The sequence below is a fragment of the Lithobates pipiens genome, unplaced genomic scaffold, assembly GCF_037356315.1.
Source record: "Lithobates pipiens isolate NorthernLeopardFrog02 unplaced genomic scaffold, aLitPip1_a1.2 Scaffold_23, whole genome shotgun sequence".
Taxonomy (NCBI): Eukaryota; Metazoa; Chordata; class Amphibia; order Anura; family Ranidae; genus Lithobates; species Lithobates pipiens.
In genome coordinates, this window is record NW_027507785.1 from 309,615,487 (window position 1) to 309,630,227 (window position 14,741).

General features: G+C 43.9%; 1 protein-coding gene across 5 annotated transcripts in view; it reads right to left on the reverse strand.

The window, feature by feature from the left end:
• LRRC7 (leucine rich repeat containing 7) overlaps positions 1-14,741 on the reverse strand; it is a 525,647-nt gene that overhangs the window by 184,823 nt on the left and 326,083 nt on the right. For all 5 annotated transcript variants that reach the window (XM_077450492.1, XM_077450494.1, XM_077450490.1 and 2 more), the window contains one exon: positions 11,038-11,094. In XM_077450492.1, coding sequence (XP_077306618.1) covers positions 11,038-11,094 — 57 coding nt within the window. The remainder of the gene's footprint in view (positions 1-11,037; positions 11,095-14,741) is intronic.

The following is a 14,741-nucleotide window of genomic DNA, read 5'->3' on the forward strand; positions in this document are numbered from 1 at the left end:
TGATCGCTTAGTGACACTGGCAAAAGGGGTGAAAGGGTTAACTAGGGGCAATCAGGATGTTAAAACCATTATTGGGTAGTATATCGGGGTACCTAGCGATATAAAAACCTGGCGGTGAACCTAAAAAAATAACTAGCTACCTAACGACAGTAGCGACACTAATGCAGCGATCAGAAAAATGATCGCTTAGTGACAGTGGCAAAAGGGGGTGAAAGGGTTAACTAGGGGCAATCAGGATGTTAAAACCATTATTGGGTAGTATATCGGGGTACCTAGCGCGGGGGGGGGGGTTTGTGTACCTGTGTGTACCTACATGTCAGTGTAGTGTTGGTGCACACTTACTATTAGTCTTCTCATCGTAGTCCGGTCAAAAAGACTGCCCCGAGGAGAATGACATCACTTCCTCCTTCCTGTGTAAACAATACACAGTGGGAGGAAGTTCGTCATTGGCCAGGAGCGATCCAGAGGGGGTGGCCAGAAACCAACGGCCATCCCCTCATCACGGATCGCTGCTGGAGGGAAACGGACCGCCGTATCCAGCGGGAGGGGGTCCGATCGGACCCCCCACCCGCTGGAAGGCAGGCACGTACATCTACGTGCTTGTGCCTGCCTGTGCCATTCTGATGACGTATAATGGCAATACGGCGGTCCTTAAGTGGTTAAAGAGGAAGTAAACTCTCCAACTCTGATGCTCCTTTTCATTTAGTCCATTATAATAAGTAATTATCAGACTAAAGCCACTGTAATCCAGCCCAAATTGCATATTACTTATGTTTAAAGAAACTTTAAAAATCTTGTTTCCAGGAGTTAGGCAGCACCATCTTAAGTATTGTTTTCTGAGTCCACAGTGGAGTGTATTTCCGCCCTTACATTGAGCACTTCCTGTACTGTTAACCAAGCCTCCTTCTCAATCCAACGTTTCTATGGCAATCCTGCTTCCCTGTTCATAGCTGACTTGTTTTATTTCATAGTATTTACTTGTGCTGATTACCTAGTGTTTGCCTGTATGAGTCCTATCAGCTTCAGCTGATAAGACTACAGTTATTTCTGTCCCATGCCCTGCTTTACACTGTATGTGAGGTCACATGATCACATGGTGTGTAGAAGGAAGCTCTAAGTGATTAGCAGCCTCCTGGGAGTTCAGTGTTGTGCTGTAGGAAGTCCTGATAACAGATAGCTAAGACAGAGAGTGTGCCGTAAATCAGGGGAGATCTGGGCATGCTCAGTGACGTCATTCTAAAGAACAAAGAGGATTACAACAATACTAAGCAAGTAAGGAGATATCTACAAGCAGTGTTCATTAGGGTTTTTTATGCTGATTTACATGGGACAAAGTTGTGAGGGAAGGTTTACAACCACTTTAATATTTTCACAATTACCAATTAATACTTAGGAGTTCTAAGTTTACTCTGACTTCACTGACTGTTCTATGTAGTGCTATTTCGGATAAGCCTCCAACTGTATTGCTGGAGTACTTATTTCTCTTAACCACTTCCGGACCGCCGCACACCAATATACATCCTTACTTTGAAGAGGAATATTGTTGTTATGGCAGCAGCCATAGTATCCTCTTTTTCAGCTGGTGGTCCATTTTCGGATAAGAGTGGTCTCTGCGGCGGACTCGTCACAAGATCACTTTTATTAGTGGCGGGAGAGGCGCCTTCCACTGCTTACCGGAGCCATCAGCAGCGGCGATTGGATCTTCACCCTTGCTGGGCATGGAGACGAGTGAGGGGAAGATGGCCCCCACCCGTCTCCATAACATTGCAGGGTGGAAGCGACATCAAAATGTCACTTCCGCCCATAGCTTTTAAAGGGCCATTTAAAAAAAATTGAAATTACATTTTTTTATTTTTATTGTATTTTAGTGTAAATATGAGATCTGAGGACTTTTTGACCACAGATCTCATATTTAAGAGGTCCTGTCATGCTTTTTTTCTATTACAAGGGATGTTTACATTCCTTGTAATAGGAATAAAAGTGACACCATTTTTTCCCCTAAAAAACTGTGTAAAAATAAAAAAATAAAAGGTAAAATAAATAATATATATTTTTTTTTTTTTTAATTGCGCCCTTCCTGCCGAGCTCGCGTGCAGATGCGAACGCATATGTGAGTAGTGCCCGCATATGAGAACGGTGTTCAAACCACACATGTAAAGTATCGCCACGATCGGTAGAGCGAGAGCAATAATTCTAGCCCTAGACCTCCTCTATAACTTAAAACATGCAACCTGTAGAATTTTTTAAACGTCGCCTTTGGAGATTTTTAAGGGTAAAAGTTTGTCGCCATTCCACGAGCGGGCGCAATTTTGAAGCGTGACATGTTGGGTATCAATTTACTCGGCATAACATTATCTTTCACAATATAAAAGAAAATTGGGATAACTTTACTGTTCTCTTAGGCCCCTTTCACACATGCGGATGGTATGTCCGTATTTCATCCATCCGTTTGCGGATGAAATACGGGCCATACATTCATCCCTATGGGATAGCGGGTGTCTGCGGATGAGCATCCGCAGACACCCGCTATCGTCCGCCTCCGCAACTGTCCGATTCTGCAGACGGAGGAAAATCCTATTTTTCTGTCCGTCTGCAGAGCGGATCGGATGAACACGGACAGACGGTCCATGCTCATCTGATCCCCATAGAGGAGAGCGGAGAGCTGACAGGGCGGTCCCTGCACAGTGTGCGGAGACCGCCCTGTCCGCCGCCGGCTCAGTGGGGACAACGGAGCGATCCCCGCTGAGTGAGCGGATCATCACGGGGCGGATCATTACTGATCCGTCCCGTGTGAAAGAGGCCTAATTTTTTAATTAAAAAAAGTGTATTTTTTCCAAGAAAAAGTGCGCTTGTAAGACCGCTGCACAAATAAGATGTGACAGAAAGTGTTGCAACGACCGTCATTTTATTCTCTAGGGTGTTAGAAAAAAAATGCATGATGTTTGGGGGTTCTAAGTAATTTTTTAGCAAAAAAAAAAAAAAAAAAACAATTTGAAACAATACATCTCAAAAAGAGGCTCGGTCCTTAAGTGGTTAAAGTTCTGCAGTGATGTTCAAGGAACAGGGCACAGACAGACAAAAATGAACACTTAAAAGCAGTGTAGCCATACATTCTAGGTCAGAGTAATAAAGCTAAAGGATCAGCTAGACAACTAAGTAACTAGCAGAAAGAGGACAGTAATGGAAGTCTTTATATTTCTCTGAGGACGTGATGTCCTTCAACAACTAATTTTATGAAAAAGAACTTAGCTCCCATAATGCCCTAGGTTGCAGCATAAGCAACATGTGATGTAAGAAGAAAATACGTAACTCAAATATACACATTATTAAATAAAAGGATGCCAAGAAACAAACTACAGTAAGTACTGCAATTCATTTACACTAGGAAACTTGCCTTTGGAGAATTCTGTTGCATTTTACAGTTTCAACCTTAGCTCGGAGTTCTGCTTTAAAGCAACTATGAAGGATTGCTACTGATCTCCTTCTGCAAACACTAGTTGCCTGGCTGCTAGGATGATTCACTGGCTATAATACTTTCTGAATCACTAACCCAGATCAAATATGCAGACCAAAAAAGTCATAGAAATCTGCTTGTTTGAGAACTACAGAGCAAACAGAATTTTTTTTTTTTCACGGTTATCCCCCAAGCCATTTTATTAGTCTGGACCAAAGTATGAGACTCCAACTAAGTCCTGAAGAAAGAAGAGGACACCCTCTGTCAACAACATGTCAGCCATCCGAGAAATCAGCCTGGAGGCTCATGCGCATGAACGCGCACATGTTTTTGGGCACGGGACCCTAACAAAGCGGGCAACAATGTGCACGCGCATAGGTACAAGCACACAACAGCATGCATGTGGATGCACGGGCAGGTGCACCACAGACACTGGTGCCTGGTGGTATATGTAAACCAAGGCCCTGCATGAGATATTTTCGAAATGGTCTTTCAGCTCCTGTAATCTTGACCCTGTTATTGACCAGCTTCGGAATTACCCTATGCTGTTTATGATTGCTGTCTATCTTTGTTATCGACTTTGGCCTAAAAATTTGACCAAGATTCTGCTTAACGATTCTGTACCTCGCTGTCTACACGTTACAAACCTCTTTTCGTCCCTGACACTGATCCTGCTTGTGACTTGGTGCCTTCCTGCTCAACTGTTACCAAACCTAGCTTATGATCTGGCTCTACTCTCTACTGGACTTGGTGAATTCTGGGTGCCCTCATCGCTGTGCATCTGCTTACCTGACACCAGTGCTCCCAAGTTCAACTCTTCAGTTCCAGCTTTTTGGCACCTGTGCACGTCCACAGCCCTAGAAGCCCCTGTGCCAACTTCCAGGGGTGCTCAAAGGCTAGAATCGAGGGGGGGGAGGTGCTGGGATGGGCTGCACCCTTCAAAGATTTTAGTTTTGCCCCCCCCCCCCAAGTCTCTGAGAGAGCATGCACTGATCTGAGGACCTGAGGAAGGAGCATGCATGCTCAGAACATGAAGCCCCTTCCTTTCACCCTGCACCCGGAAGTGACGTCACCCCCGATCTGCCTGTGCTCTTTGCTGTTTTGCACAGGCTGTGAGTGCTGGAATCCACCCATATGAACCGCCAGCTAGACCTCGGAGACACGAACCCCTAGGAGTGATCACTCCCGGATCCTACTGCAGGATAACCATTGATTACAATGCGCACATTCATGCTCCCTTTGTGAGTAGTTAGTCTATTGCTTTTTATCAATAAATGGTTCCTTAATATTGCACTTAGAGGCACTGTGTCCTTTTCCTTCTTGCCTCCTAACTGATCTGATGAGGGCAATTGTTGTAAGGGGGACTTTGATGGGGACAATACTGTAAGGGAGACTCTGGTGGGGACCCTGATGTAAAGGGACACTTGGATGGGGAATTTTGAAGTAAGGGGGACTCTGATGGGGACACTTGACATAAGGGGGACTCTGATGGGGACATTGATATAAGGGGGACTAGGATGGGGACATTTGATGTAAGGGGGGATCTGATGGGGCAATTGATGAAAGCGGGTACTCTGATGAGGACAACTGATGTAAGGGGCACTCATATGTGGACAAGTGATGTAAAAGGGCACCCTAATGGAACACCTGATCTAAGGGGACACTCAGATGGGGACCCTGATGTAAAGAGGGACTCTGATGAGGGCTAATGATGTGAGAGGCGACTCTGATAGGGACACCTGATATAAGGGGGGACAGTTTTTTTAATCATCCTAAACTAATGACAGACTTATACATATTATCTTTCCTTCACCGCCTCTGCACTACCTGTCAGATGCTACTGTACTTCCAGGTTGTGACTCTTGGTATAGACGTGTGCCGAGTGAACAGTGAATACTGGATTCCTGCATCTGTCACATTATCGACATTATGCTCCCTGACTTTAATTACTGCACCCCAAGATCAGATAGCCTAGATCCAGGCCTGGGTAAACAGACAGGAATTGTGCAAGAGGCCATCCTCATTACCTTGAGCTCCTCATACAAAACGCATTGGGTATGCAATGTTTCGAAATAATTAGTACATAACAAATAACTTTATTGTACAATTGTTTGTACTAGGTGCTTCTCACTACACACCAACAGAGTGGGCCAATATGATAGGATCATAAGAAGAAGCGCTCAATAATGGCATCCCCTATGATTCTCCAATGACAGTTTTCCTTTAAAAAAATAAAAAAGCTTCTTTAGCTATAGCGTTTCGTTCATGTTGCAGCTTTTTATTACCAAGCTCTAATTGACTATGGCAGTTAAAATTACTTTTCGTTTTCTTACTCTTAAAGCCTTCCCATCAAGCTGTCAAGGTGGGAGAGAAATCAACAAAGCCAAGGAAGGAGAACCAGCTTAAAATTATGAGAATACTTTATGGGCCTATAAAACAAGCATATTTTATAAGGGTCGATGCTAAAAGTTTAGATAATAAAAAATATTTTAATGCTTTGCAAAAGGACAGCCAGAACTTACGGTTTGTTAACCAATTAGGTTTTTTATGGTTGTAATTAAAAAAAAAAAAAAAAAAGAACAAAGCCCGTTCTCCGAAATGATCCACGATTGCCGGAAACTGCTGCAGCTTTTAAAACCTGACTTGAGTGACATTATAGATTATGACTAAGCGAACCTTGATTTGTAAAACACGTTAATCTTGCCATGCCTGCATCTCATGATGTCTTATGATGTATCTTGATGGATTTTTATCTTCAATAAAGTAATCATCACTGCTTCATACCTGGGAGTGCGGTCAACTTTTCTTGAACTATTGGCTCTTATTCAGGCTATGGACTGGACCTGCACCACAAGGTTGAAGGGAGCAATCATTCCCACCTGGAGCGGCACAGCTCTGTCTTTTTATCAGTTACATTACCGAGTTCCCATGCCTTGTTCTGTGATTCCTGGAGATTTGTAGAGGAGCAGGGCTTTGCTTCCTCACATCAGAGCTGCCCCCTGATGACTAGCAATCAATTGATTGGTGGGGTACTAAGCAAGAAGCAGCAGGAGAGCTGCTAAAGAACAACTCTCACCTCCTTATTGATATAACACAACGGGGAGGTGTTCTATAGTCCAGGAAGAGACAACTCAGACGGGCCTTACAACACTGTTTGGGATTTCAGTGCAGCAGAAGCAGTGTCCTGGGCTCACTACAGGAAGTTAGTAGCTCACTGTATTTTGGGGAGATCAATAAGTATTTTCAGTACATGCAAAAGACAAAACATATGGAAGTATGCATGTATTGCAGAGATGTACCTGGTATGTTTGGATTTTGTTTTCCTATGGAATACACTTGAACATCTTCCCGTCCGGTCTATAGCACAAGGGCGGCTGGGGGGTAGCACTGTTTTTCTGGGAGAACATCATATGACGTCCTCCCAGAACGTGCCTTTCACAGGGCCGTGCAGCGGCGCAGTGTCAGATAACATGAAATCAAGCCAAGACAGAAGTACAGCTAAATCACGCTTGCTTAATAATAAAAGTAAAAAGAACAAACGTAGTCAAAACATAGCCAGAGTTCAGTAACCGGAACGGATAGTCAGCCAAGCCAGAAGTCAGGGAACAATGTAGTGGAACTGCAAGTGGGATCTGGAGCCAGTAGGGATATCAGCAAAGCAAGTCTTGAACAGGATCACAGGAGATAGTTTCTGTGATGTGACCAAGGCGAAGGCAGAGCACCTCGGCTTAAGTAGGCAGGACTGATGAGCAGGACATCATCCACAGCTGAGTAACTGTGGAGAGATAGGAGCTGGCAATTAGCCAACAGCTGAGCGGCCAGCTCTGAGAAGGAAGGGCTGAGCCCAGCCCTGACATGTAGTCTGTCACTGGCTGTGTCCACTGGACACAGCCGATGACTGATCATTTTACCAGCCCGCTGCCAATACCATTTGATCGCTGTGACAGATCACAGCAGAGCCTGTCCATTTCCATCTAATTATTATCCGATCTGCCGGACGGATGTGGAACAGATCCCAATGTTTTTAGCAGAGCAGAGAAATTTGGCAAAGTTTTTGCAGACCAGAGATAATTAACAAAATAAAATATCTAGTGGTGTGGGAGAACACAACAGAGCTTGAGTCAATAGTCTCAGTTTTTTCCTATCTTAGTTTGAGATTTTGCGAAAAAAGTGACACTCCAGCTTTGCAGTCTTTCACCATGTCCTCTGATAAATGAATTAATAAAACGGGAGCAAAATGGCCAAAGAATGTTTATTTAATGAATCAATAGAACTGTTGTCTATTCTGTCTCCATGGTTTCTCAGTTATCATCTACTCTGTGGATGTCTTATAGCTTATGTCCAGTCAAAGAAGACACGTCGTACAAAGTGAATCTCGAGCTATAGGTCCACAGCCGATGCACCTTCCTTCTGCAATCTTTATTATATTTAGCCTTCAGGCATTGAGAGAGCAACAATTCCTGTTGAGGGGATCGGTTAACTCTGTTGGCTCGATGTCCTCCAGGTGACCAGTCTTCTCAATGCCCCCTTGTAGTTTAATTTCAGGTAGTATTGACATAATAGTGCCAGTGTCACTTAAATCAGTGGGTGATGGGTAGGTATGATAGCACTGGACTAATAGGATTGAGGTATTGATATTACTGGCTGTGCCTTAGAACTCAGTCTTCCTTCACAGGGGCTGATGTGCAGTGAAGGTGCCATGTAGTTGGACTTTGTTTTGGTCTCGGCATGCCACCTCTCTGATGGTCTCTTGGAGAATACTCGGTGGAATTCTAGGGTGAGTTTTGAGGAGCATCCAGTACAAAAGTTCATGACATAAACAGGTCAAATTCAAGCGTTTATTGAACAAAGGTATGCAGACTGTTGGCGTAGTCAACTGTGTGACAGTTTGGATCAAGCCCTTACATAAGTATCCTAATTGTCTATTTATACCTATGATTTCAGCCCTGAGAAAGGGGGAGGCATTTCCCCCAAAACGTGTTGGCTTCACCTGAAACCTTTCTTCAATAAACACTTTGATTTGACCTTTTTGTGTCATGCACTTTTACTGGGTGCTCCTCAGTACCCACCCAAGAGTTTTATCTAAATCATTGGGCATGCATATATATTTAGCATTGCTTATGCATAATCAGCTGTGCCCATCCCCACCTACAGCCAACCCTCCTGCCTCTACATTCTGTGTGCAAGCTGAAGACTCATGAGAAATATTGTTCTGCAGGGTTCCCTATGTGCACGAGGATGTCAAGTCGGACAAGGTGGAGAACCCTCTTCCCAGTGGCCAGAACAAAAAGCCATCTGATGATGTTACTGGCCATAAAACCAGCATTGCAGGACTAATGGGAAAGTTAATGAAACTTTCATTTGAAACCCTACAGTGCATTTAAAAAATGGTGGAGAGTAATAAAATAATATGGCTGGAGATGAGCTTTAAACACTTTTCTCTTTTGCGTTCATCTCTTCGGCTCCCCTTCTTTCTTTCTTTTTTACACCTCTTTTGGCTCATCTCCATGCTACTCTACCTCCATTGTTCCTAATTTTGCTATTCTATCTCTGCCATTTCATCATACATACAACTTTGCACTTTTTTGGAACCTTTGTAATTCTTTTAGCATATTCCACAAATACCAACAGCCAGCTCATTGTCACCTACTTCCCAAGATGTTTGGGTAAAGACTAAATGACTACATCACTCTTCCACATTCATATCATGAACTGTTTTGATTTCCACAAAAGATACAGGTTGTCCTGGTTCTACAAATCTTCATGGGTCCCAGGCATCAGGAACGTCTGAATCCAGAGGAAGAGATTGTGTACGTCTGCATGCTATTTCTGTGAATTGGAAGCTACCAGTAACCCCCTACTCAGAGGATAACAAGTGGAAGCCCCATGTTCATAAAAACAACATGCTAGAGGGCAAAGCATAAATATGTAATCACTCTGTACCCTTGGCGGTGACATAGGTGTAATGATCAGCCTTGAACCTTTACCATCTGCTAGTCATTACTCAACCCTACAGCTCAGGTCTCTGCATTGTGCATCTGACCCCCATTAACTGCTTACAAATTGAGCTCAAAACTCCCATTTGTGTGTTTGCTTATGCCCAGGATAGAGGTCTGATTGTTTCTGACTTCTATATGGCTGCCCATGACTTTTTTTCCGGTGATTGTTTGGACTGTGTTTGTACTCATCATGTCTATGCTAATCTTGATCTTCGATCTGTTAGCTCTGCTATTGGCAATCTATGCTCTGTCTACGTGTCTGGAATATGGACTCTGTTTTTCTACATCTGACCTGGCCATCATCAGCCTACTGACTCTGCTATTGCCTGCTGTAGCTTTTATAGTACTACCTATCCAAAGACTCTAGCTTCTGTATTGCCCATTGTTGGTCGTTGCCTCTGCCAATAGAGAGGGTCTTCCAAACTTTGGGTCAGTGGGGTTGAGGAACATGCTACTGCCAAGGAACATAGCACTTTAACCCAAAACAACCAAACAGTGTGGAGCTGTCATTGTTTTGACTGCTTTAAATATTTGAGAAGTGAAATTCGATAGGTCACTACTAGGAGTTGCATTTTTCATCCAATCATTGCTCTGTAATAATCGGTCTTGCACCATAGTTATGAGCATATTTAACCTATTTTAAAGGGCAACCCCACTTCCGTGGGGAAAAAAATAGCAAATAAAAAAAAAATAGTATAGCATATACAATTGCGACCCAAGTCATATTGTAATATAAGGTTATTAAAAATTACCTTTCCTTTTTAAATCGACAGCTCTGTAATTTTATGTAAAATGCAATATGGCTACCTGGAGGCGTTCTGTACACAGAATGTATACAGAACGCCCCCCCCCCTCCTCCCCCCACCAGATATGTGATTTCCTGCTTGTGTGATTGGCTCACTGATCTTCCCAGAAGTAAGATACAAGTCAGGAGGCATTAAGTGCCACAGTAAAGTACCATGAATGGACCTTCCCCTTCCTTTCCCTTAGCTGCCCTTCCCCCCCCCCCGTCTACTTCCCTTCTCTTGTCCGGTGCATTTTACTGAAAGACCAGTTTGAGTTTATTGCAATGATAACTGTTATACCTGTTCCGTAACTAGTTTGAACGGTAACTGTACTTTATCAAGAAGTCCATGTAACCTCTTTAACATGTCGTGTAATGTAATAACTGCCATACGCTTTTCTGTCTTGTACCATGCTTGTTTTCTTTTTTCAATAAATTGAGATTTTAACCATGAAGATACAAGTCAGAATTCAGGCATCCCCTGCAACAAAAATGTCATTTTTGGTGAGATATTACCAATAGGAAATCATGTCTAAAAGGATGCTGACCCTGCAAATATCCCCATTAGAGCCTTGCAGGTTCAGCATCTGATTGATCATTATGGGCACAGAGGAACAAACAGGGATTTCTTCGGAATAACAAAAGGTAGGAATCTGCATCAAAGTTTGTTAAAATCCCTGCAATGTACACAGATAACCCAGAAGGGAATGTTTTTTTTTCTCAACAACAGTGGAGTTACTCTTTAAGGACCATGCATAATAAAAACACAAAAGATTTCTAGTGTTAGAATAATAACTTACTTTGGTAATGTTTTCAAATGATTTTCTCTTAATTCCAATATCCGCAATTTACTGAGTCTGAAAAAAAAAAAAAAAGAAACATGAAATGTATGTTGTTATGGAAACAAGTAAAATGGCCTTCTACAGAAAATCTTTGTTTAGCTTTTGGGTCCATCTGTTGTCGACTAGATTAGGGGGATCCAAACTTTCTAAATAAAGGGCCAGTTTGTTGTCCTTCAGACTTTAGGAGGGTAAGATTGTGGTCAGTGGGGGGTAGAAAATGTCCCAACATCAGCGAGGGTCAACAATGTCTCAGGCTTGGTTATCAGTTACATAGCGACTGTGGCCCATCGTTGATATTGCTGGGAGAAATAGTGCCCCATCACTGGTATTACTGGGATAAATAGTGCCCCATCACTGGTATTACTGGGATAAATAGTGCCCCATCATGGGTATTACTGGGAGAAATAGTGCCCCATCATTGGTATTACTGGGAGAAATAGTGTTACATCATTGGTATTAATGGGGGGAATAGTGCCCTATCATTGATATCACTGGAAGGAGCAGTGCCCCATCATTGGTATTACTGGGAGGAATAGTGTCTCGTCATTGGTATTACTAGGAGAAATGGTGCCCCATCATTGGTGACAGTAGGAGGAATGGTGCCTCATTATTGGTGACAGTAGGAGGAATGGTGCCCCATCATTGGTGTCAGTAGGAGGAATGGTGCCCCATCAATGGTGTCAACGGGAAGAACAGTGCTCTAAAAGCTGCGTACACGCGACCGGACTTTTCGACAGCAAAGGTCCGACGGAATGAATCCGTTGGACAATTCAGTCGTGTGTGGGCTCCATCGGACCTTTGCTGTCCAAAAATCTGACAGACTTTAGAAATAGAACATGTATCATGAACTCCGCCAGACAAAAAACGACGCTAGGGCAGCTATTGGCTGCTGGCTATGAACTTCCTTATTCTAGTCCGGTTGTACGTCATCACGTATGAATCTGTTGGACTTTGGTGTGATTGTGTGTGGCCAAGTCCGGTCATTTGGAAAGTCCGTCGGAACTCCGCCGAAAATCCATTGGGAAGACCGTCGGACCTAGTCCGTCGAAAAGTCCGCTTGTGTGTACGCGGCATCAGGGTCAGATAAAGGCTGCCAAAGGGCCACAGTTTGGAGACCACCGGATGCGATCATGAGCATTTTAAGTGCTAATTGCTATTGTTCGAAACAATAGGAAGGCTAGAGATGTGTCCATCTAGACACATCTGGGGTCTCCAAAGTTTTCTGTATGAGGGCCACATTGTACGTTTTACAAATATTTTGTGGCCGCGAAAAAGTCCCCATTAGAGTCTCTCCACTACATCAGAGTCCCCAATAGATTCCCTTTTACATCGGGGTCCCCATCAGAGTCTCCTTTACTTCAGAATCCCCATCAGAGTCCCCACTTACATCATCATCCCAATTAGACTCCCAGCTTAGGTCAGGGTCCCCATTAGGCCGCGTACACACGAGCGGACTTTTCGACATCCAAAGTCCGACGGACTGAGTCCGTCAGACTATCCGATCGTGTGTGGGCTGCAACGGACTTTAGCTTCGCTAAAGTCTGACGGACTTTAGAAATGAAGCATGCTTCAAATTTTCCCGACGGAACTCCGCCGGACCCGGTCCCCTTCGAAAAATCCGCTCGTGTGTATGCTACTCCGACGGACTAAAACCGACGCTAGGGCAGCCATTGGCTACTGGCTATGAACTTCCTTATTCGAATCCAGTTGTACGTCATCACGTTCGACTCCGTCGGAGTTTGGTGTGATGGTGTGTGTCCAAGTCCGTTCGGTCGAAAAGTCCGCCAGAACTCCGTCGGAACTCCGGCGGAACTCCGGCGGAACTCCTTTGGAGGTCTGTCGGAATTAAGTCCTCTCGTGTATACGGGGCATTAGAGTTTCCCTTAATTCAGATCTCAGTATAATACTCTTACATCAGGGTCCCCATCAGAGTCCCAGTATGGGTTTGGGGAGGTTGAAGCATAAACCATAGGCAGCCCCTCTGCTGACTTTAATCCTAAATCTGCATACATTGGATATACAATATGCCTCTCTGGGCCATAGTTTGGAGATCCCTGACCTAGATGGACACATCCAAATTCTGCAGTAGTTACCAATGCAAATAACTTAGTTTTAAACTTCAATGCAGACACTTCTGAACATCACATGTAACAGAAAGAACAATCAAGTGGACATAACCTACATTTTTGTATTGAGTGAAGTTCTTTAAGGTGGACCTATGAATAAACAGTTATGTTCCCTCATACCAACAGTCTTGGTGTGGGCTCGTTCACACCTTAACAAGCTTTAGTAATGCATGCATGGGCACACTGCACATCGTCAGCAGGTGGACTCTGTAGATGAGTTGGGGTGCCATTTAAAATAGATGGCGCTGCAACACATGGCACGTTAGCTTGCACTGTTAAGGCCCGTACACGCGATTACAAAATCATACAAAAAAAAAATAAAGCTTTCAAAGCGATTGCACTATAATGTGATCGTTCGTACACAGCTTTTGTCTAAAATTTTCTGAAGGGACAAACACGGAAATGTTTCTTGTACAATACCAGATCTTCTGATTTTCGTTTAAGCTTTTTATTCTGTCATACAAGAATGTTCGTACTTTAGTAACCTATTCATTTTTGATATGAGTCTAGCATGCAAAGAAATGGATCAGGCTGTACTGATGTCAATGGTGAGGCTGGATTCATGTCAATGGTGAGGCTGCATTCATGTCAATGGTGAGGCTGCATTCATGTCAATGGTGAGGCTCCATTCAGAGGCTGAATTCATGGCAAAGGGGAGGCTGCATTCATGGCATTGGTGAGGCTGCATTCAGAGGCTGCAATCATTGCAATGGTGAGGCTGCATTCATGGCAATGGTAAGGCTGAATTCAGAGGCTGCATTCATTGCAATGGTGAGGCTGCATTCATGTCAATGGTGAGTCTGCATTCATGGCAATGGTGAGGCTGCATTTATGGGAATGGTGAGGCTTCATTCATGGCAATGGTGAGGTTGCATTCATGTCAATGGTGAGGCTGCATTCATATCAATGGTGAGGCTGCATTCATGGCAATGGTGAGGCTGCATTCATTTCAATGGTGAGGCTGCATTCAGAGGTTGCATTCATTGCAATGGTGAGGCTGCATTCAGAGGCTGCATTCATGGGAATGGTGAGGCTTTATTCATGGACATGGTGAGGCTGCATTCAGAGACACCATTCATGACAATGGTGAGGCTGCATTCAGAGACTGCATTCATGGCAATGGTGAGGCTGCATTCATGGCAATAGTGAGGCTGCATTCATGGCAATGGTGAGGCTGAATTCAGAGACACCATTCATGACAATGGTGAGGCTGCATTCAGAGACTGCATTCATGGCAATGGTGAGCCTGCATTCAAAGCAATGGTTAGGCTGCATTCATGTCAATGGTGAGGCTGCATTCAGAGGCTGCATTCATGGCAATGAATGGTGAGGCTGCATTCAGAGACTGCATTCATGGCAATGGTGAGGCTGCATTCATGGCAATGGTGAGGCTGCATTCATGGCAATGGTAAGGCTGCATTCATGGCAATGCTGAAACTGTATTCATGGCAATGGCGAGGCTGCATTCATGGCAATGGTAAGGCTACATTCATGGAAATGGGGAGGCTGCATTCATGGCAATGGTGAGGCTGCATT